The sequence below is a fragment of the Coregonus lavaretus genome (genome assembly GCF_964263955.1).
Source record: "Coregonus lavaretus genome assembly, chromosome: 22".
In the NCBI taxonomy this organism is placed as follows: Eukaryota; Metazoa; Chordata; class Actinopteri; order Salmoniformes; family Salmonidae; genus Coregonus; species Coregonus lavaretus.
Window position 1 is genome coordinate 41600338 of NC_140009.1, and position 23435 is coordinate 41623772.

At 44.0% G+C, this 23435-nt stretch overlaps 1 protein-coding gene across 2 annotated transcripts in view; it reads right to left on the reverse strand.

Moving 5' to 3' along the window:
• Nucleotides 1-439: 439 nt before the first annotated feature.
• Nucleotides 440-23435, reverse strand: part of LOC311149697 (glucocorticoid modulatory element-binding protein 2-like) — a 28458-nt gene continuing 5462 nt past the window's right edge. The window contains exons 2-10 of one of the 2 annotated variants that reach the window (XM_084186906.1): nucleotides 17077-17225; nucleotides 16414-16487; nucleotides 15315-15439; nucleotides 14934-15037; nucleotides 14113-14270; nucleotides 13931-14005; nucleotides 11021-11158; nucleotides 2314-2436; nucleotides 440-2111 (exon numbers count right to left, since the gene is read on the reverse strand). In XM_084186906.1, the coding sequence (XP_084043032.1) occupies nucleotides 1480-2111; nucleotides 2314-2436; nucleotides 11021-11158; nucleotides 13931-14005; nucleotides 14113-14270; nucleotides 14934-15037; nucleotides 15315-15439; nucleotides 16414-16487; nucleotides 17077-17207 (1560 nt within the window). In that variant the 5' untranslated portion in view covers nucleotides 17208-17225 and the 3' untranslated portion in view covers nucleotides 440-1479. The remainder of the gene's footprint in view (nucleotides 2112-2313; nucleotides 2437-11020; nucleotides 11159-13930; nucleotides 14006-14112; nucleotides 14271-14933; nucleotides 15038-15314; nucleotides 15440-16413; nucleotides 16488-17076; nucleotides 17226-23435) is intronic. The other variant, XM_084186907.1, reaches the window with a different exon arrangement.

Here is a 23435-nt window from a genome sequence, read left to right on the forward strand (position 1 = left end):
GACATTTGTTGGCAGAACTGAAAAAGCGTATGCGAGCAAGGAGGCCTACAAACCTGACTCAGTTACACCAGCTCTGTCAGGAGGAATGGGCCAAAATTCACCCAACTTATTGTGGGAAGCTTGTGGAAGGCTACCCGAAACGTTTGACCCAAGTTAAACAATTTAAAGGCAATGCTACCAAATACTAATTGAGTGTATGTAAACTTCTGACCCACTGGGAATGTGATGAAAGCAATAGAAGCCGAAATAAATCATTCTCTCTACTATTATTCTGACATTTCACATTCTTAAAATAAAGTGGTGATCCTAACTGACCTAAGAGAAGGAATTTTTACTAGGATTAAATGTCAGGAATTGTGAAAAACTGAGTTTAAATGTGTTTTGCTTAGGTGTATGTAAACTACCGACTTCAACTGATATATATATATATATATTTTTTAAATGAGTATCTGGAAAAGCAAAATAAACACTTCAGCGTTCTCTACCGGCAAGTTCTGATATCAAGGTGTGGGGCTAGTGCCATATTACAGGTCTGAAAACGTACATAATAAACACTATTGTAACAGGCCGATGCAATACAATAATAGCTTTCAGAGCGTGCAACGAGCATGAGTAAGTTTAAAAAGAAAAACATTGCGTTAAAACAGGGCCATATTTCAACATACAAACTTAAAGCTTACCTACAGTATTTCATTGCAGCACGACCAGCTGATGAGAAGACTGGTGAAATTCACAACTCTAAAACGCCTTTTCTGGTCAGAATAAATGTGTTACACAAAGCTATTAAAAGTATTGATTTCATGATGAATTGAACAACTGGTTTACAAATAAAAAGAAATGCCAAATACTTGAAGTTTTCCAGTAATAGCAAGATTTAAGAATTTACACAATTAATTTACAGAGTACACTTACAAAGTTCAACAAAACCACCAGTTCATTCACTTCTAATTTGTTCAAAACTATTAAATACATTTTCAGAACCCAATATAATGAAATGTATTGTAATATTCAACAAAAAGTTATATACAGTTAATTCATTGTTGAAATGGAAAAACATTCGGACGTTGAAAGATGAGCATTGTAGAATTGAAATGTTTAGCATAATGTAAAGATGGCACCTACACCCCAGTGAAAATGGACACCTGAGAAGAGCTAAGATCATGGCTTTTAAGCAGGGTCAGCATCTACCTGCAAGGTTAGAACAATATACACTGTTTTGAATTCCAAACTCAATTCTGCCCTGACATTTTCACACACACACACACACACACACACACACACACTTGCTGGTGCTTTGAGTAAAATGAGCAGTGCATGTAGTTATACATTTTTTAAGTAATCTTTACTGATATGGGTCCTTCATAGTTCAACACCACTAGACCTACGCACTGGTTCCAGTACTTGCACTCCAAACCAGTGAGGACAAACGGGGCCTCAGTCCCTGCCGTGTATTTAACACTATAAGAGGAGTACATCTCTCTAACTCTCCACCGTCTCCTTTGCCTCCTGCTCCTCAGTCTCAGGTGCCACCCCCTCCTGCACATTAACTTCCACCTGTCTCCCCAACGCTGTTACCACTGCCGCCGTGCCCTGCAGTGCGTTGTTACCCACGGGCACTGCCACCATGGTAGTGGTGCCCTGGGCCGTGCCCCCAGCCAGGCCCTGTAGCTGGGCGCTCAGCGCGGCGGGCAGCGTGATCAGCTGGTAGCCTGGGCTGACCATCTTGACGAAGGCTGTGGTGGCGGTGGCTCCCTCCTGAACGGCGGCGGCCGAGGAGAGTACCGTCAGATTGGAGGCATCTGGCCCCAGCTCGCCCGTGGGGGACGTCAGCACCGTGTAGGTCTGCTGGCCGGCACTGGCTGGGGCTCCCCCCACCGAGAGCACTTTACACCCAGCAGGCAGGCCCGTCAGTTGGGTGAGGGGCAGGGTGATCTGGGTGGGGGCACTGGACATAACGGCAGGGCCCGAGACAGCACGGGTGAGGCGTGGGCGTTTGGGCGTGGGCGGCGTGGCCACGGGAGTTAGGGTCATGAGGACGTTGTTGAGGTGTTGGGATTTGCTCTTTAGCTCCTTGGCACGTTTCCTGTGCTCGTCACACTGCTGCTCCAGAGCTACAGCAAAAGACAGGGGTCAAACTTAATACACAAGGCAAAACAGTAACATTTCACATTATTTGAAAAAGGAGCTGCTTCTAAGCCTGCTGCAACGAAAAGAGTGACGTCTACAAAAGAGTGAAATCTAGGAAATCCTCATAACACACAAAGGGCTCAAAGGCAAAATAAGGAAGAATTTTATTGTGAGAATTTAACTCACCGACAAGACTGCGTGAATACTGCTCCCTATAGCGGTCCATCTGGCTCTTGTGACTGGCTAGCACCTTCTTAACCAGGTCGAGCATGCCGAAGTTCTGCACTATATTGTTCAGCAGCACAGCGTCTGAGAAGACATGGTCCAACACAGAGAGTAGGAGCATGAAAAGATAGGATTGAAGTGAGAATGACAGGACAGCAGAAAAACTGATCCCACATGACTGTATGTTCAACGAATGGGGGAAAAATGTCTGAACAAAGTCCTTGTTTAAGTTTCATATTTGTTTTAGCACATAACATACAAGCAGAACCATCTTTGTTTATTTTGTCCTATTATAAGACCCTCCCAGGGTTTAAAGCAAAAACTAAAAAATCCTAGGACTGAAACCTAAAGTCAATTTCAGAAAAGACCAGGAAGCCCCACGGCTTAAAATGGTTGACGCTCTACAGACCAGAAAACGTGATACGGTAGTCCATACGTTTGAAATGGTGAAACTCTGAAACTCTCAACCTCTACACGAGGTGAAGAAGCAGATAAATGCACTAGACCTTGTCATATCAGTCTGCAGCTGGCATGGATAGTCGTCTAGAGAACTTTCACTAAAGACACTAGTTGGGAAGGACAATCCCTCTCAGACAACCGTTGGTCCATCTGAAGTATCTATTCTAACGAACACTCCATTCGAAGACAAGCCGAGTCTCACCGAAGTGGGATAGGACAAAAACCCTTTTTGAGAAAGTGTTTCAGAGAGACGACGATCAAGGACAACTATGCTTAAATATACACAGTCGTGGTCAAAAGTTGAGAATGACACAAGTATTGGTCTCCACAAAGTTTGCTGCTTCAGTGTTCTTAGATCTTTATGTCAGTAGTTACTATGGTACACTGAATTATAATTAGAAGTATTCCATAAGTGTCAAAGGCTTTCATTGACAATGACATTCAGTTTATGCAAAGAGTCAATATTTGCAGTGTTGACCCTTCTTTTTCAAGAAGGCTCTGCAATCCGCCCTGGCATGCTGTCAATTAACTTATGGGCCACATCCTGACTGATGGCAGCCCATTCTTGCATAATCAATGCTTGGAGTTTGTCAGAAGTTGTGGGTTTTTGTTTGTCCACATGCCTCTTGATGATCGACCACAAGTTCTCAATGGGATAAAGGTATGGGGAGTTTCCTGGCCATGGACCCAAAATGTCAATGTTTCGTTCCCCGAGCCACTTAGTTATCACTTTTGCCTTATGGCAAGGTGCTCCATCATGCTGGAAAAGGCATTGGTCGTCACCAAACTGTTCTTGGATGGTTGGGAGAAGTTGCTCTCGGAGGATGTGTTGGTACTATTCTTTATTCATGGCTGTCTTCTTAGGCAAAATTGTGAGTGAGCCCACTCCCTTGGCTGAGAAGCAACCCCACACATGAATGGTCTCAGGATGCTTTACTGTTGGCATGACACAGGACTGATGGTAGCGCTCACCTTGTCTTCTCCGGACAAGGTGTTTTCCGGATGGCCCAAACAATCGGAAAGAGGATTCATCAGAGAAAATGACTCTACCCCAGTCCTCAGCAGTCCAATCCCTGTACCTTTTGCAGAATATCAGTCTGTCCCTGATGTATATTCTGGAGAGAAGTGGCTTCTTTGCTGCCCTTCTTGACACCAGGCAATCCTCGAAAAGTCTTCGCCTCACTGTGCGTGCAGATGCACTCACACCTGCATGCTGCCAATCCTGAGCAAGCTCTTCACTGGTGGTGCCCTCGATCCCGCAGCTGAATCAACTTTAGGAGACGGTCCTGGCGCTTGCTGGACTTTCTTGGGCGCCCTGACGCCTTCTTCACAACAATTGAACCTCTCTCCTTGAAGTTCTTGATGATCCAATACATGGTTGATTTAGGTGCAATCTTACTAGCAGCAATATCCTTGCCTGTGATGCCCTTTTTGTGCAAAGCAATGATGACGGCATGTTTTTCCTTGCAGGTAACCATGGTTGACAGAGGAAGAATAATGATTTCTAGCACCACCCTCCTTTTAAAGCTTCCAGTCTGTTATTCTTACTCAATCAGCATGACAGAGTGATCTCCAGCCTTGTCCTCGTCAACACTCTCACCTGTGTTAACGAGACAATCACTGACATGATGGCAGCTGGTCCTTTTGTGGCAGGGCTGAAATGCAGTGGAAAAGTTTTCTGGGGATTAAGTTCATTTCATTGCAAAGAGGGACTTTGCAATTAATTGCAATTCATCTGATCACTCTTCATGACATTCTGGAATATATGCAAATTGCCATCATCAACACTGAGGCAGCAAACTTTGTGGAGACCAATACTTGTGTCATTCTGAAAACGTTTGACCACGACTGTAAATTGCATTTCTTATCCGAATGAGCGGTGGTTAGGGTGCTAAGTATTATGATTACTGTGAGCGTAGTTTCCAAATGTAACAACGATAGTTTGAATCTCTGTCTCTCCCTTCCACTCTCTTTCTACTGACCCCTCCTTCCCCTAACCAAGCAGTCATGCTATTGTTAGTCCAGTCCACTAGAGACCTGTTTTCATTGTATTACGTGGGTGTTTGTATTCTGTGTTATTATTTAGTTAGTTAGTAAATAAATAATTAAGCCAATTTGTGTATTGCTGATTCATCAATAAGGTTAGGGTTCTTGAAGATTCAAGGATTATGAGACTGATAAGGTAATTATTTTATGTGACTTATCGATATAACACATATATATATATATATATTCTAATAGTTTAATTCGGGGGATGGTAACTCGTTAAACAACTTATTCTGTGGGGCCCCAAATTCCTAATGAGTTAATTATTACATGATTAATTTAATCAAGTGACAATTAAAACGTAGTTAGTTGATTCAATAAATAACAGTCATCACATTAATGTAAGTCAAGTCACGACACGTGACACTTGGCATTCAGGCCAAAGAGTTCAACCTTGGTTTCATCAGAAAAGAGAATCTTGTTTCTCATGGTCTGAGAGTCCTTTAGGTGCCTTTTGGCTAACTCCAAGCGGGCTGTCATGTGCCTTTTACTGAGGAGTGGCTTCCGTCTGGCCACGGTACCATAAAGGCCTGATTGGTGGAGTGCTGCAATGATGGTTGTCCTTCTGGAAAGTTCTCCAATCTCCACAGAGGAACTCTGGAGCTCTGTCAGAGTGACCATCGGGTTCTTGGTCACCTCCCTGACCAAGGCCCTTCTCCCCTGATTGCTCAGTTTGGCAGGGCGGCCAGCTCTAGGAAGAGTCTTGGTGGTTCCAAACTTCTTCCATTTAAGAATGACGGAGGCCACTGTGTTCTTGGGGACCTTCAATGCTGCAGACATTTTTTGGTACACTTCCCCAGATCTGTGCCTTGACACAATCCTGTCTCAGAGCTCTACGAACAATTCCTTTGACCTCATGGCTTGGTTTTTGCTCTGACATGCACTGTAAACTGTGGGACCTTATATAGACAGGTGTGTGCCTTTCCAAATCATGTCCAATCAATTGAATTTACCACAGGTGGACTCCAATCAAGTTGTAGAAACATCAAGGATGATCATTGGAACCAGGATGCACCTGAGCTCAATTTTGAGTCTCATAGCAAAGGGTCTGAATACTTATGTAAATAAGGTGTTTTTTTATTACATTCTAAAAACCTGTTTTCGTTTTGTCATTATGGGGTTTCGTGTAGATTGATGAGGAAAACATTATTTTATCAATTTTAGAAGAAGGCTGTAACTTAACAAAATGTGGAAAAAGTCAAGGGGTCTGAATAGTTCCGAATGCACTGTACATACAAAAGTATGTGGACACCCCTTCAAATGATTGGATTCGGCTATTTCAGTCACACCCGTTGCTGACAGGTGTATCAAATCAAGCACACATACATGCAATCTCCATAGACAAACATTGGCAGTAGAATGGCCTTACTGAAGAGCTCAGTGACTTTCAACGTGGCATCGTCAACAATGACTCAGCCGCGAAGTGGTAGGCCACACAAGCTCACAGAACGGGACTGCCAAGTGCTGAAGCGTGTAGCTCATAAAAATAGTCCGTCCTCGGTTGCAACACTAACTACCGAGTTCCAAACTGCCTCTGGAAGCAACGTCAGCACAATAACTGTTTGTTGGGAGCTTCATGAAATGCAGCCGCACACAAGCCTAAGATCACCATGCGCAATGCCAAGCGTCGGCTGTAGTGGTGTAAAGCTCGCCGCCATTGGACTCTGGAGCAGTGGAAACGCGTTCTCTGGAGTGAAGAATCACACTTCACCATCTGGCACTCCGACAGATGAATCTGGATTTGGCGGATGCCAGGAGAACGCTACCTGCCCCAATGCATAGTGCCAACTGTAAAGTTTGGTGGAGGAGGAATAATGGTCTAGTTCCAGTGAGGGGAAATCTTAACGCTACAGCATACAATGACATTCTAGATGATTCTGTTCTTCTAACTTTGTGGCTACAGTTTGGGGAAGGCCCTTTCCTGTTTCAGCATGACAATGCCCCCGTGCACAAAGCGAGGTCCATAAATAAATGGTTTGTTGAGATCGGTGTGGAAGAACTTGACTGGCCTGCACATACCCCTGACCTCAACCCCATCGAAGACCTTTGGGATTAATTGGAACACCGACTGCGAGCCAGGCCTAATCGCCCAACATCAGTGCCCGACCTCACTAATGCTCTTGTGGCTGAATGGAAGCAAGTCCCCGCAGCAATGTTCCAACATCTACTGGAAGGCCTTCCCAGAAGAGTGGAGGCTGTTATAGAAAAGGGGGGACCAACTCCATATTAATGCCCATGATTTTGGAATGAGGTGTTCGAGCAGGTGTCCACATACTTTTGGTCATGTAGTGTACCTTAACAAAAAAAAGTAGGGGCGTAGATCAGAAAACCAGACAGTATCTGGTGTGACCACCATTTGCCTAATGCAGCGTGATACATCTCCTTCGCATAGAGTTGATCAGGTTGTTGATTGTGGCCTGTTGTCCCACGCCAATGGCTGTGCGATGTTGCTGGATATTGGCAGGAAATGGAACACGCTGTCATACACGTTGATGCAGAGCATCCCAAATATGCTCAATGGGTGACATGTCTGGTGGGTATGCAGGCCATGGAAGAACTGGGACATTTTCAGCTTCCAGGAATTGTGTAAAGATCTTTTCGACATGGGGCCGTGCATCATCATGCTGAAACGTGAGGTGATGGCGGTGGATGAATGGCACAGCAATGGGCCTCAGGATGTCATCACGGTATCTCTGTGCATTCAAATTGCCATCGATAAAATGCAGTTGTGTTCATTGTCAGTAGCTTATGCCTGCCCATACCATAACCCCACCGCCACCATGGGGCACTCTGTTCACAACGTTGACATCAGCAAACCGCTCGCCCACATGACACTGTCTATCATCTGCCCGCTACAGTTGAAACCGGGATTAATCCGTGAAGAGCTCACTCCTCCAGCATGCCAGTGGCCATCGAAGGTGAGCATTTGCCTATTGAAGTCGGTTACAATGCCAAACTGCAGTCAGTTCAAGACTCTGGTGAGGACGACGGGCACGCAGATGAGCTTCCCTGAGATGGTTTCTGACAATTTGTGCAGAAATTCTTCGGTTGTGCAAACCCACAGTTTCATCAGCTGTCTGGGTGGCTGGTCTCAAACAAACCCGCAGGTGAAGAAGCCGATTGTTGAGGTCCTGGGCTGGCATGGTTACACGTGGTCTGCAGTTGTGAGGCCGGTTGGACGTACTGCCAAATTCTCTAAAACAACATTGGAGGTGGCTTATGGTTGAGAAATGAACATTCAATTATCTGGCAACAGCTCTGGTGGACATTCCTGCAGTCTGCATGCCAATTGTACGCTCCCTCAAAACTTGAGATATCTGTGGCATTGTGTTGTGACAAAACTGCACATTTTAGAGTGGCCTTTTATTGTCCCTAGCACAAAGTGCATCTGTATAATGATCATGCTGTTTAAATCAGCTTCTTGATATGCCACACCTGTCAGGTGGATGGATTATCTTGGCAAAGGAGAAATGCTCACTAACAGGGATGTAAATTTGTGCTCAAATTTGAGAGAAATAAGCTTTTTGTGTGTATGGAAAATTTCTGGGATCTTTTATTTCAGCTAATGAAACATGGGACCAACACTTTACATGTTGCGTTCATATTTTCAGTATACAGTGGGGGGAAAAAGTATTTAGTCAGCCACCAATTGTGCATGTTCTCCCACTTAAAAAGATGAGAGGCCTGTAATTTATCATAATAGGTACACGTCAACTATGACAGACAAAATGAGGGAAAAAAATCCAGAAAATCACATTGTAGGACTTTTTATGAATTTATTTGAAAATTATGGTGGAAAATAAGTATTTGGTCAATAACAAAAGTTTCTCAATACTTTGTTATATACCCTTTGTTGGCAATGACACAGGTCAAACGTTTTCTGTAAGTCTTCACAAGGTTTTCACACACTGTTGCTGGTATTTTGGCCCATTCCTCCATGCAGATCTCCTCTAGAGCAGTGATGTTTTGGGGCTGTCGCTGGGTAACACGGACTTTCAACTCCCTCCAAAGATGTTCTATGGGGTTGAGATCTGGAGACTGGCTAGGCCACTCCAGGACCTTGAAATGCTTCTTACGAAGCCACTCCTTCGTTGCCCGGGCGGTGTGTTTGGGATCATTGTCATGCTGAAAGACCCAGCCACGTTTCATCTTCAATGCCCTTGCTGATGGAAGGAGGTTTTCACTCAAAATCTCACGATACATGGCCCCATTCATTCTTTCCTTTACACGGATCAGTCGTCCTGGTCCCTTTGCAGAAAAACAGCCCCAAAGCATGATGTTTCCACCCCCATGCTTCACAGTAGGTATGGTGTTCTTTGGATGCAACTCAGCATTCTTTGTCCTCCAAACACGACGAGTTGAGTTTTTACCAAAAAGTTCTATTTTGGTTTCATCTGACCATATGACATTCTCCCAATCCTCTTCTGGATCATCCAAATGCACTCTAGCAAACTTCAGACGGGCCTGGACATGTACTGGCTTAAGCAGGGGGACACGTCTGGCACTGCAGGATTTGAGTCCCTGGCGGCGTAGTGTGTTACTGATGGTAGGCTTTGTTACTTTGGTCCCAGCTCTCTGCAGGTCATTCACTAGGTCCCGCCGTGTGGTTCTGGGATTTTTGCTCACCGTTCTTGTGATCATTTTGACCCCACGGGGTGAGATCTTGCGTGGAGCCCCAGATCGAGGGAGATTATCAGTGGTCTTGTATGTCTTCCATTTCCTAACAATTGCTCCCACAGTTGATTTCTTCAAACCAAGCTGCTTACCTATTGCAGATTCAGTCTTCCCAGCCTGGTGCAGGTCTACAATTTTGTTTCTGGTGTCCTTTGACAGCTCTGTGGTCTTGGCCATAGTGGAGTTTGGAGTGTGACTGTTTGAGGTTGTGGACAGGTGTCTTTTATACTGATAACAAGTTCAAACAGGTGCCATTAATACAGGTAACGAGTGGAGGACAGAGGAGCCTCTTAAATAAGAAGTTACAGGTCTGTGAGAGCCAGAAATCTTGCTTGTTTGTAGGTGACCAAATACTTATTTTCCACCATAATTTGCAAATAAATACATTAAAAATCCTACAATGTGATTTTCTGGATTTTTTTCTCTCAATTTGTCTGTCATAGTTGACGTGTACCTATGATGAAAATTACAGGCCTCTCTCATCTTTTTAAGTGGGAGAACTTGCACAATTGGTGGCTGACTAAATACTTTTTTCCCCCACTGTATCTTAAACATTTGAACCAGGGACCAATGCGTATTGGTGAATCGTTACATCTCTACTAACTATCTTACATAGCCAAATGTGTGGCCTGAGTTCCACTCCATATAAGGAAATCAGAAATACATTATTTAGGCCCTATCCTATGGATTTCACATGACTGGGCAGAGGCGGGCATAGGCATAGGCCCACCCACGGGGTAGCCGGGCCCAGCCAATCAGAATGAGTTTTCCCCCCCACAAAAGGGCTTTATTACAGACAGAAATACTCCTCTACCCCCACCTCCCTCTGACAATCCAGCAGGTACGGTGAAGAAGCTGGATGTGGAGGTCCTGGGCTGGCGTGGTTACACATGGTCTGCAGTTGAGGCCGTTTGGACGTACTGCCAAATTCTCTAAAAACGACGTTGGAGGCGGCTTATGGTTGAGAAATAACATTAAATTATCTGTCAACAGCTCTGTTGGACATTCCTGAAGTCACTGTGCCAATTGCACGCTCGCTCAACACTTGAGACATCTGTGGCATTGTGTTGTGTGACAAATCTGCACATTTTAAAGTGGCCTTCTATTGTCCCCAGCACAAGGTGCACCTGTGTAATGATCATGCTGTTTAATCAGCTTCTTGACAGCCACACCTGTCAGGTGGATGGACTATCTTAGTAAAGGAGAAATACTCACTAGCAGGCATGTAAACACATTTGTTCACAACATTTGAGATAAATAAGATTTTTGTGCATATGGAACATTTCTGGGATCTTTTATTTCAGCTCATGAAACCAACACTTTACATGTTGCATTTATATATTTTTGTTCGAGAAAGAGAGAGATTTAAAATCCATGTGATGGAACTCCTCTGGAGGACTTTAACCCTTGCCGCCCTCCTCCACACACACACACACACACACACACACACACACACAGAGAGAATTGAATTAAGAGAAGCCATACTGACCGTTGACCTGCAGGGGAGGCTCGGTGATGCGCTCCTGCATGCCCTTTAGTACGTCCTGGATCTCCTTCTGGAAGTCCTCCACCACATCCTCCAGCAGCCCAGCCTCCTTCAGACCCCTCCAGAAGGTCACAGAATCCTCTGGAACAAAGCATGCACACACACCATGAAGTCACTTCTAAACAATGTACTAAATACTCTGAAAGAGATATTCAGAGTTAGATAAAACACTGTTTATGCCGGATTGCTAAACTTGTGACTTGCCAGTAAATCAGTGGTTTTCAAACCTCTCTCGGGACTCCCAGACGTTTCACAATTTTGTTGTAGCCCTGAACTAGCTCGCCTGATTCATCTATTGAAGGACTTGATGATACACTTCATGACCAAAAGTATGTGGACACCTGCTCGTCGAACATCTCATTCCAAAATCATGGCCATTAACATGAAGTTGGTCCACCCTTTGCTGCTATAACAGCCTCCACTCTTCTGGGAAGGCTTTCCACTAGATGTTGGAACATTGCTGCGGGGACTTGCTTCCATTCAGCCACAAGAGCATTAGTGAGGTCGGCACTGATTTTGGGCGATAAGGCCTGGCTCGCAGTCAGCGTTCCAATTCATCCCAAAGGTGTTCACGCAGACGACACACAACTAATCTTTTCCTTTCCCCCTTCTGATAACCAGGTGGCGAATCGCATCTCTGCATATCTGGCAGACATATCAGTATGGATGACGGATCACCACCTCAAGCTGAACCTTGGCAAGACGGAGCTGCACTTCCTCCCGGGGAAGGACTGCCCGTTCCATGATCTCGCCATCACGGTTGACAACTCCGTTGTGTCCTCCTCCCAGAGTGCGAAGAGCCTTGGCGTGACCCTGGACAACACCCTGTCGTTCTCCGCTAACATCAAGGCGGTGACCCGATCCTGTAGGTTCATGCTCTACAACATTCGGAGAGTACGACCCTGCCTTACACAGGAAGTGGCACAGGTCCTAATCCAGGCACTTGTCATCTCCCGTCTGGATTACTGCAACTCGCTGTTGGCTGGGCTCCCTGCCTGTGCCATTAAACCCCTACAACTCATCCAGAATGCCGCAGCCCGTCTGGTGTTCAACCTTCCCAAGTTCTCTCACGTCACCCCGCTCCTCCGCACACTACACTGGCTTCCAGTTGAAGCTCGCATCTGCTACAAGACCATGGTGCTTGCCTACGGAGCTGTGAGGGGAACGGCACCTCCGTACCTTCAGGCTCTGATCAGTCCCTACACCCAAAACAGGGCATTGTGTTCATCCACCTCTGGCCTGCTGGCTCCCCTACCTCTGCTGAAGCACAGTTCCCGCTCAGCCCAGTCAAAACGGTTCGCTGCTCTGGCACCCCAATGGTGGAACAAGCTCCCTCACGACGCCAGGACAGCGGAGTCACTCACCACCTTCCGGAGACATTTGAAACCCCACCTCTTTAAGGAACACCTGGGATAGGATAAGTAATCCTTCTACCGCCCCCCCAAAAAAATAAAAAAATAAAAAATAAAAAATAATAAAAATACAAAACAAATTTAATTTTAAAAATACAAAAATTGGTAAAGTGGTTATCCCACTGGCTATAAGGTGAATGCACCAATTTGTAAGTCGCTCTGGATAAGAGCGTCTGCTAAATGACGTAAATGTAAATGTAAATGTGTTCGATGTGGTTGAGGTCAGGGCTCTATGCAGACCAGTCAAGTTCTTCCACACCGATCTCGACAAACCATTTCTGCGTGGACCTCGTTTTGTGCACGGGGACATTGTCTTGCTGAAAAAGGAAAGGGCTTTCCCCAAACTGTTGCCACAAACTTGGAAGCACAGAATAATCTAGAATGTCATTGTATGCTGTAGCGTTAAGATTTCCCTTCACTGGAACTAAGGGGCCTGAACCATGAAAAACAGCCCCAGACCATTATTCCTCCTCCACCAAACTTTACAGTTGGCGCTATGCATTGGGGAAGGTATAGTTCTCCGGCATCCGCCCAACCCATATTTGTCCGTCAGACTGCCAGAGAACTTGTTTCTACTGTTCCAGAGTCTAATGGCGGCGAGTTTACACCATTCCAGCCGACGCTTGACATTGTGCATGGTTATCTTAGGCTTGTGTGCGGCTGCTCGGCCATGGAAACCCAATTCATGAAGCTCCCGACAAACAGTTCTTGTGCTGACGTTGCTTCCAGAGGCAGTTTGGAACTCGGTAGTGAGTGTTACAACCGAGGACAGATGATTTTTACACGCTTCAGCACTCTGCGGTCCCGTTCTGTGAGCTTGTGTGGCCTATCACTTCGCGGCTGAGACGTTGTTGCTCCTAGACGTTTCCACTTCACAATAACAGCACTTACAGTTGACCGGGGCAGCTCTATCATGGGCAGAAATTTGACGAACTGACTTGTTGGAAAGGTGGCATCCTATGACGGTGCCACGTTGAAAGTCACTGAGCTCTTCAGTAAGGCCATTCTACTGCCAATGTGTGTCTATAGAGATTGCATGGCTGTGTGCTCGATTTTATACACCTGTCAGCAACAGGTGTGGCTGAACTAGCCAAATCCAGTAATTTGATATAGTGTAAGTTGACAAGTTGAATTCAGTGTGCTAGCTGTGGAATAGTTAAAATACATGGAACGTCTGGGGGTCCCCGAAGAGAGATTTGAAAACCTCTACAGTAAATAGAGGTTGAAAAAGAGAGTAAGTGTACATCATGGTCACAATTATAACTGTCAACAGATCTATGTGCTTTAGCAATGTCATGTGATTTGAAAAGCAGTGGGGCCATTACATGATTGGGTGTCTGATTATTGAACGTTGAACATCTAAAGTAATCTAGCCTAATTTCTAAGTGGTCAGTTCGAAAGAAGGCAGGTTAAAATGATAACTCTGAGATTTCAAACTCACCTCCTATGGCCGTGACCCATTCCGTGGTGTCGTCTGATGATGCCTCTGTTGGAAACGTGGCCGGTGATCCGTTCACTACAACGACAGCATGGTAAGCTTTGAACACCTCAAATGTTACACAATTATTTCCACAGACTAGGATTTGAGTGGATCACAGTGTGCGTCTGAGTGTGTGTGTTTACCGTCAGCTAAGGAAGGGGTGACAGTGACGTAGTCAGTTGACTGCTGGCTGCTGAGTGACACTCTGGTCCCCACCAGGTCAATTTTGGTACTGCGGCAGGTGTTGGAGCACACCTTGGAGTGCTGGTAGAAATCCAGCTCGCCTGAGTCCATGATTTTCCTATGGGGAATTACATCATACACCATTATTCAGCTGCCAGACAGCATCAGAGAAAGTCTTATCTCCTGATAAAGTGCAGGGTCGTGTTCATTAGGGCACACAATGGAAAACTATTTTAAAAATATTGCAACCAAAAGCAAAAATAATCATTTCTTATTCAGTCCAGGTAGTCCCTTCCCCGTTTCAACCCATTTGAAATGGTTTTCTTTCGTTTAGTGGCTATTGAACATGACCCAGGCCATACTGAACTAGTACTTTGGAAGCACCCTTCATATATTTTATGTTACAGTGCCATCTTGTGGCATATTTCAGAACTGCAACATGATTGATAATCCACTTTGCAGACTGGCAGTGGGAATTTAATAATAATAATAATAATAATAATAATAATAATAATAATAATAATAATAATAATAATATGCCATTTAGCAGACGCTTTTATCCAAAGCGACTTACAGTCAAGCGTGCATACATTTTTGTGTATGGGTGGTCCCGGGGATCGAACCCACTACCTTGGCGTTACAAGCGCCGTGCTCTACCAGCTGAGCTACAGAGGACCACATTTAAGAGAACTCTACTAAATTCTTTGCATGGAGGACCATATGGTTCACATTGTAAATCCTTTGTGTAAACCCAAGTTTTCATCCCGTCGAAGCCACTGACCTGATCATAGTGCCGTTCACACGGATGGCTCTCTTCCAGTCCTTCAGTGTAGATTTTCCAGCCAAATAGACAAATTCCTTGGGACTGATGAGATGCTCATTGAACTGGAACACAGATATGACCCTGATGACATCTGTCTATTCATAAGTGCACATCGTAGCAAAACGGCGTGTAAAAGAAAACAAGCATTTTTATTGGACAAGATCAGCCAGTTTTTTTTTTCTTGTTTAGGGCCAAATGAACATAACCTGATACCTCCATGGTTCCTTCCTTTGTGTGCATATCATGGGGCTAATAAACCTCAGAATGATGATCCGATAGGACTGTGAAAGACGGAGTTAAGCTTAAAGAATGGCTAAAAAGTGAGTTAATCAGACTTACTTGGACACATTTGATGTTGATGCCTGGGCAAACAAACTTCTTCCAGACCAGGGTGCCCTTCACGTCCCCACAGGTGATTGGGTAGACCACGTCAGCTTCCACATCCATCTCCTCTGACAGCTTCACTGCTCAGACAGACAGAGGCAGATCACAAGCCAGCATTTAATGTATTTGATAATTTAAGACATGCACACAGCCACTTTACAAAAACTAAGTGATGGTTTAGTGAATGGTAGTTTGATAGGCCTTAGGGTATCTGGCTCGAGGGACAATGAATGAGTTAAAGGAGTTTGTACAGCAAAACTAGCTGTGCCCTTTTGTACAGGGGATATTATGTTCTTATAAATACATTGTGAATACCGCTAGAGAAGTTTCCAAACAGTGTCACAAACATCACAGAGTTATGTTTAGATTCATCATCAAGCTCATGGCAGTGTCAATGTCCTGATCAGCATATAACTTCATACTTTACCTTAGGCTCCTTTAGTCCATTACTGGGTTAACATTACTCCTTATAGACCAAGGACCTTACATGTTCTGTTTAGAAACTAATTGGCTCTGGCGGCCAAAACAGCCAGATACTCCATCTAAACATGAATCAATTCTCAATTGCGGTACGGTTCTAGAAACATAACGCCCTCTGCTTTCATATCACATCAAAATTATTTCACAAATGCAAAATATACACTTAGTGTACACTGTTTTAACCAGTTTGACACAGTTGCAGCCGACAGTAGTTTTCAGTGACAACACGTTTTTTTGGCGTCCATCTTCTGTTTACACACAGGTGTTCGGAGACACAGATAGCGAATTAGCACAGGTAGTCGACTGTCTTCCGTTTGTTTTCCATAAACAAGCGCTGCAACATGAAAATATGGCCGTGTGGGAACCCTATAAAAAGGTGTAGTAATATAACCTTTTTATTTATTTTTGCTGATATGAAGGATACGTTCCTTAGGTTTCCAAAACCGTACCGCAAGTGATGAGTGTTAACGTTTAGAGCAAGCGTCGGGGATCTTAACAAACCTCCCCCGGCCAGAAGATCCTATCGTCAATAGGCGCTAAAGGTGGTTTGCGTCTATGAATGGGCTAACTTTACCTAGGACTGCCTCCTTTGTCACAGTGCTGGTGGCGTCGGTTTCTGACTCCACGCTTCCATCTGTAAGTTCCTCCCTGAATGGCACAGATAGAGAAACTCCAATGAGTCAATAAGCCATAGACAAAGGTCAGTGAGTGCTAAATCAAAGACAATATGCAGCACCCCAGATGAGAGGGGACAGATACTATCAAGCGTACCACTACCAAGACTCGACTATGCCCGTCTTTGGTAGTGGTACGCTTGACTATAAACCTACTACCACCACTAGGGTTGACCTTTTGAATATATGTAACCTGACGAGGAAAAACTCAACAAACAGTCTTATGTAACATAAGGTATTGGCTAGTGGCGGCTGCTAAGGGGAGGACGGCTCATAATGGCTGGAACAGAGCGAATGAAGTGTCAAACACATGGGAAAATGTGTATTTGATACCATTCCACTCCAGCCATTACCATGAGCCCGTCCTCCCCAATTAAGGTGCCACCAACCTCCTGTGGTATAGGCCTAAGGGGTATCACTGACTCAAAGTGACTGAGGTTTGTGTGTATGGTAAACACACAATTAACTCACTCTTTATGTTTTTGGCTTTAATACTTCCCTGGTTGGTCTGTAGAAGCTGTCATGGGACTTCAAATCTCTGGTGTGTGTGTACCACCACTCACCCTGCCTGGGTCAGCTCTGTAGCCACCAGCACAGTCTTCACCTCCTCTGCAGCCGAGCCCTCCCCTGCTCCATCCGGCGTTGTCACGACTACCACCTCCTCCACATTAACATTGACCTCAGATGATGCCATGAGGGGGGTCAGGTCTCACTGAGTGAAACAGACACAGTTCTGTGCTAATGATGAAATGTGTCATTCCAGAGCACATCTCCCTTCAATGTCTTTTAGGCTGGTTTAGCTTGCATGAGATATGAGGTGGGCTATTTTTGGTAATTGACAGAAGTGTATTAGATCTCTTCACTATGGCTACCACCAACTGGCCTTTCAGGGGTGATTGATCATACCTTTGTTTAGGCCACACATTTGGCTATGTAAGATAGTTAGTAGAGATGTAACGATTCACCAATACGCATTGGTCCCTGGTTCAAATGTTTAAGATACAGTGGGGGAAAAAAGTATTTAGTCAGCCACCAATTGTGCAAGTTCTCCCACTTAAAAAGATGAGAGAGGCCTGTAATTTTCATCATAGGTACACGTCAACTATGACAGACAAATTGAGAAAAAAAAATCCAGAAAATCACATTGTAGGATTTTTTACGTATTTATTTGCAAATTATGGTGGAAAATACGTTTTTGGTCACCTACAAACAAGCAAGATTTCTGGCTCTCACAGACCTGTAACTTCTTATTTAAGAGGCTCCTCTGTCCTCCACTTGTTACCTGTATTAATGGCACCTGTTTGAACTTGTTATCAGTATAAAAGACACCTGTCCACAACCTCAAACAGTCACACTCCAAACTCCACTATGGCCAAGACCAAAGAGCTGTCAAAGGACACCAGAAACAAAATTGAAAACCTGCACTAGGCTGGGAAGACTGAATCTGCAATAGGTAAGCAGCTTGGTTTGAAGAAATCAACTGTGGGAGCAATTATTAGGAAATGGAAGACATACAAGACCACTGATAATCTCCTTCGATCTGGGGCTCCACGCAAGATCTCACCCCGTGGGGTCAAAATGATCACAAGAACGGTGAGCAAAAATCCCAGAACCACACGGGGGGACCTAGTGAATGACCTGCAGAGAGCTGGGACCAAAGTAACAAAGCCTACCATCAGTAACACACTACGCCGCCAGGGACTCAAATCCTGCAGTGCCAGACGTGTCCCTCTGCTTAAGCCAGTACATGTCCAGGCCCGTCTGAAGTTTGCTAGAGTGCATTTGGATGATCCAGAAGAGGATTGGGAGAATGTCATATGGTCAGATGAAACCAAAATAGAACTTTTTGGTAAAAACTCAACTCGTCGTGTTTGGAGGACAAAGAATGCTGAGTTGCATCCAAAGAACACCATACCTACTGTGAAGCATGGGGGTGGAAACATCATGCTTTGGGGCTGTTTTTCTGCAATGGGACCAGGACGACTGATCCGTGCAAAGGAAAGAATGAATGGGGCCATGTTTCGTGAGATTTTGAGTGAAAACCTCCTTCCATCAGCAAGGGCATTGAAGATGAAACGTGGCTGGGTCTTTCAGCATGACAATGATCCCAAACACACCGCCCGGGCAACGAAGGAGTGGCTTCGTAAGAAGCATTTCAAGGTCCTGGAGTGGCCTAGCCAGTCTCCAGATCTCAACCCCATAGAAAATCTTTGGAGGGAGTTGAAAGTCCATGTTGCCCAGCGACAGCCCCAAAACATCACTGCTGTAGAGGAGATCTGCATGGAGGAATGGGCCAAAATACCAGCAACAGTGTGTGAAAACCTTGAAGACTTACAGAAAACGTTTGACCCGTGTCATTGCCAACAAAGGGTATATAACAAAGTATTGAGAAACTTTTGTTATTGACCAAATACTTATTTTCCACCATAATTTGCAAATAAATTCATTAAAAATCCTACAATGTGATTCTCTGGATTTTTTTTCCTGATTTTGTCTGTCATAGTTGACGTGTACCTATGATGAAAATTACAGGCCTCTCTCATCTTTTTAAGTGGGAGAACTTGCACAATTGTTGGCTGACTAAATACTTTTTTCCCCCACTGTATGAGTGCATCAGTCTGCGGTCCCCAAACCGATCTAAAATGTAGCATGCGGTCGGTCAGAAAATCGATTCAAAAGTTACGAATCGTCAGTTCACAAAAATGTTTCTCATATTAGGCCTACTTTTTACCCGTTCGAAAATACCTCATTTTCTGACAACTGATGCGTCCTCTCCTTCAGTGTCGAACTAAGCATGTAACTGTCTTGACAGTCATTGATCAATAAGTCATTTTGCATGCCAAACAATCCCAGGCAATATCAGTAGCCTACTCAAACTGTGCATTGTACGCTGCGCTGACCAACAAGAGGTAGGCCGTGCGTCACATTCAAAGGTTTGTAAAATGGCTTGCACAATATTAGGCTTCATTAGTCGAGTGACAACCAATGCAATTTGTTAGGTTATTGTTACCAAATGCGCTGTTGAAAATAGTGTTTTACCAGAATAAAGTAGCCTAAGCTAACTGCTGATCGGGGCTTAGGCTATATTCAATTTTATTTGGATTGTACAGGTTCACCATCAGCAATAGTTTTGGTAGTTTTGCTTTAAACCATAGATGGGCAACTGATGGGGGTGGGGGCCACAAGAAATCTGAACTCAACATGAGGGGCTGCAGTTGCCCGCAGGTCTGATATCTGCGTGAGAATGACTAACAAAATAAAAATGGGGGCCCCCCCAGCCGGTAATTTGACCATGATACCAAGCTTAGATAGCTGGCCACTAAACTAACTTAGCAATAAATAAATAAAATGTTGCTGACATGGGCTAATTGACTGACTATCAGTGACTGACATAACAAGAGAAAAACTGCTGATGCACTACCAAATTTCGAATTTGCACCTTGTGTATTCTACTATTCTAACTCGCAACAGTAAGTTAAGATCCTGACTGAGTTCCTAAATAAATAAATACACAGAGGGCAGTTGCCCATCCCTGCTTTAAACAATCAGTGTATGTGTTATTTTTTTTAATATACAGGGTAAAGTTGATAATTTCCTAAGAGGACAGCAATCACTTTTGCTAACAGCACTGCATGGTGGAAGCAAGAGGAGAAGAAAAGTTCACTCATTCATTTTTTTCCTTTCAATTAAGACCTAGACCACCAGGTGAGGGCAGTTCCTTACTTATCAGTGACCTTAATTCATCAATCAAGTACAAGGGAGTGAAAACCTACAGACGCTCTGCCCACCGTGGAACGAGTTTGACACCTGGTCTAAACCATTTGACGGGGTGAAATCCAAAAGTTGTGATATATATATATATATATATAATAATAATAATAATAACAACATTTCATTCCACAGGTTGAAGGGTGATGATCACACCTTACACTTATTGGCTTGCATACAGTGAGGGAAAAAGTATTTGATCCCCTGCTGATTTTGTACGTTTGCCCACTGACAAAGAAATGATCAGTCTATAATTTTAATGGTAGGTTTATTTGAACAGTGAGAGACAGAATAACAACAAAAAAATCCAGAAAAACGCATGTCAAAAATGTTATAAATTGATTTGCATTTTAATGAGGGAAATAAGTATTTGACCCCTCTGCAAAACATGACTTAGTACTTGGTGGCAAAACCCTTGTTGGCAATCAGAGGTCAGACGTTTGTTGTAGTTGGCCATCAGGTTTGCACACATCTCAGGAGGGATTTTGTCGCACTCCTCTTTGCAGAACTTCTCCAAGTCATTAAAGGTTTCGAGGCTGACGTTTGGCAACTCGAACCTTCAGCTCCCCCCACAGATTTTTTTTTAGACTGATCATGTCTTGACATGTCATGACAAAATCAGCAGGGGATCAAATACTTTTTTCCCCTCACTGAGATATATATATATATATACATACACACAAACACACATATACATACACACACAACAAAAACATTAAAATGCAACACGCAACAATTTAAAAGATTTACAGATCACAAGGAAATCAGTCAATTGAAATAAATTCATTAGGCCCTAATGTTGGTAACAGATACCTTTAAAAATAATGGGCCTCACAATGGGCCTCAGGATATCGTCACGGTATCTATGTACATTCAAATTGCCATCGATAAAATGCCATTGTGTTGGTTGTCCATAGCTTATGCCTGCCCATACCATAACCCCACCATTGGGCACTCTGTTTACAATGTTGACATCAGCAAACCGCTCGCCCACACGACGCCATACATGTGGTCTGTGGTTGTGAGGCTGGTTGGACATACTGCCAAATTCTCTAAAACGACGTTGGAGGTGGCTTATAGTAGAGAAATTAACATTCAATTCTCGGGCAACAGCTCTGGTGGACCTTCCTGCAGTCAGCATGCCAATTGCACGCTCCCTCAAAACATCGGTGGCATTGTGTTGTGTGACAAAATTGCACATTTTAGAGTGGCCTTTTATTGTCCCCATCACAAGGTGCACCTGTGTAATGATCATGCTGTTTAAAACAGCTTCTTGATAATCCATCCACCTGACAGCTGTGGCATATCTTGGCAAAGAAGAAATGCTCACCAACAGGGATGTAAACATACTTCTGCACAAAATGAGAGAAATAAGGTTTTTGTGGGTCCAGAACATTTTGGGGATCTTTTATTTCAGCTCATGAAATATGGGACAAACACTTTACATGTTGTGTCTATATTTTTGTTCATTGTATATTCATTGGCTATGTCATAGCTAATTTATGAAAATAAATATTGACACATTAATAGCTCAAACACTGAATCTGCAAATTAATTGGTGGGTGATTGTGATTTCATATAAAAAGTGGGGGCACAAAAAGCAAAGATTGCCCCCCTTATCTGATATTGTGGTGGTAAATGGCCAGTTTCCCTTATGGCTCAGCTCAGGTGCCTACATCAGAGGTACCCAAAAATGTTTGGCCCACGATAGGGCCAAATATTGATGCACGGACCGGTTTGGGTTTTTATTTTACCTTCTATAATGGTATTTGAATGTTTGGTTTTTTTTTATGTGATAAATGCGTCCATTTTTACAGTTTACTTCGCTACTTGAGTCATCTCTCTCCGCTCTCTCTTTCCACACAGAACTAGCCCTGCACCCTGTCACTCAATGAGCGCATTTGTTGTCCCGACCACGAGACACTTGCGTTCAGTCTCTGCATGGTCAATGCAGCACGTCTTTTCTTAGTATGTTGGGCCTAAATCTTCTTAGCCTTTAATCACTAGCTAGCTAATAAATATACTAACTCAGAGCAAACGTAACTAGCTATACAGCCTGATAATACCAGTGATGGTGAAGACCTACATTTGCATGTTTTTTTGTGCAACAGTATCTTCTAAATCAAAGGAAAAGGCTAAGCAAATATATGTTAGCTACATGAAGTAGCTTAGAGAAACCATCCAATGTAGCCAAAGATTGTAGGGTCCCCTAGGAAACACTTGTCAACACTTTGGTTCCTTCCTTGTCACAATAACTAGTCCCTGGCATTTTCATTTGTTGAATAAAAAGTGCCCACTATTATATTCTAACTATAGAATTATTTTTCCATGATTCCAGCAGTTCACCCAAGTGGTTTGCTCTAAATCACAAGTCATTCACAATTGCAACATTTTGTTAAACATAAGGCCTAGATTGTTTGCCCATATTGTGCAGCCCTACGTGGCAGTGTGGAAATGACTTCAAATGAGTGCAGGAAATGCCAAAATTGATGACAATGCTTTAAATTATTTAAACAATCAGAATGGAGAAAGACACATTGAAATCACTTAACATGTATGTGTTGCCACCCTAGAGTCACGCCCTACTCAAGGCATATTTATAACTTTTATTATTCCAAAACATAGAATACCGTCAGTCAAAAAAAAAAAGTGTAATACCGTGATATGACAGCCCTAACCCACGACCCGATTTTGATATCTGAAAATGCATTCTAACAGTATTTCTGTCTTCTCAACTCACCATCACATACTTTTAATGTGGGGATATGAGTCAATTGCAAATTAGTCTGACATAATGTTGTTATCTTGAACGTGGCATTAATGCTCAGAGGGAGACGGCAGGGTATTCCCTTAGAGTCAGTAGTGACCAGTGAACGCATTCGGTCACATGACAGCTCGATCAGCTGTCCGATTTCGCTTACCGGCATGTCAACTGAGCTAGGATCACAGTCCAACGGATTGGGAAGTAAGTCCCAATTGGAGGTGAGCAGTCGCCGAGTATCGCAGTGCTGGCTGTGCGCCTAGAGATCCTGGTTCGAATCCAGGCTCTGTCGTAGCCGGCCGCGACCGGGAGACCCATGGGGCGGCGCACAATTGGCCCAGCGTCGTCCAGGGTAGGGGAGGGAATGGCCGGCAGGGATGTAGCTCAGTTGGT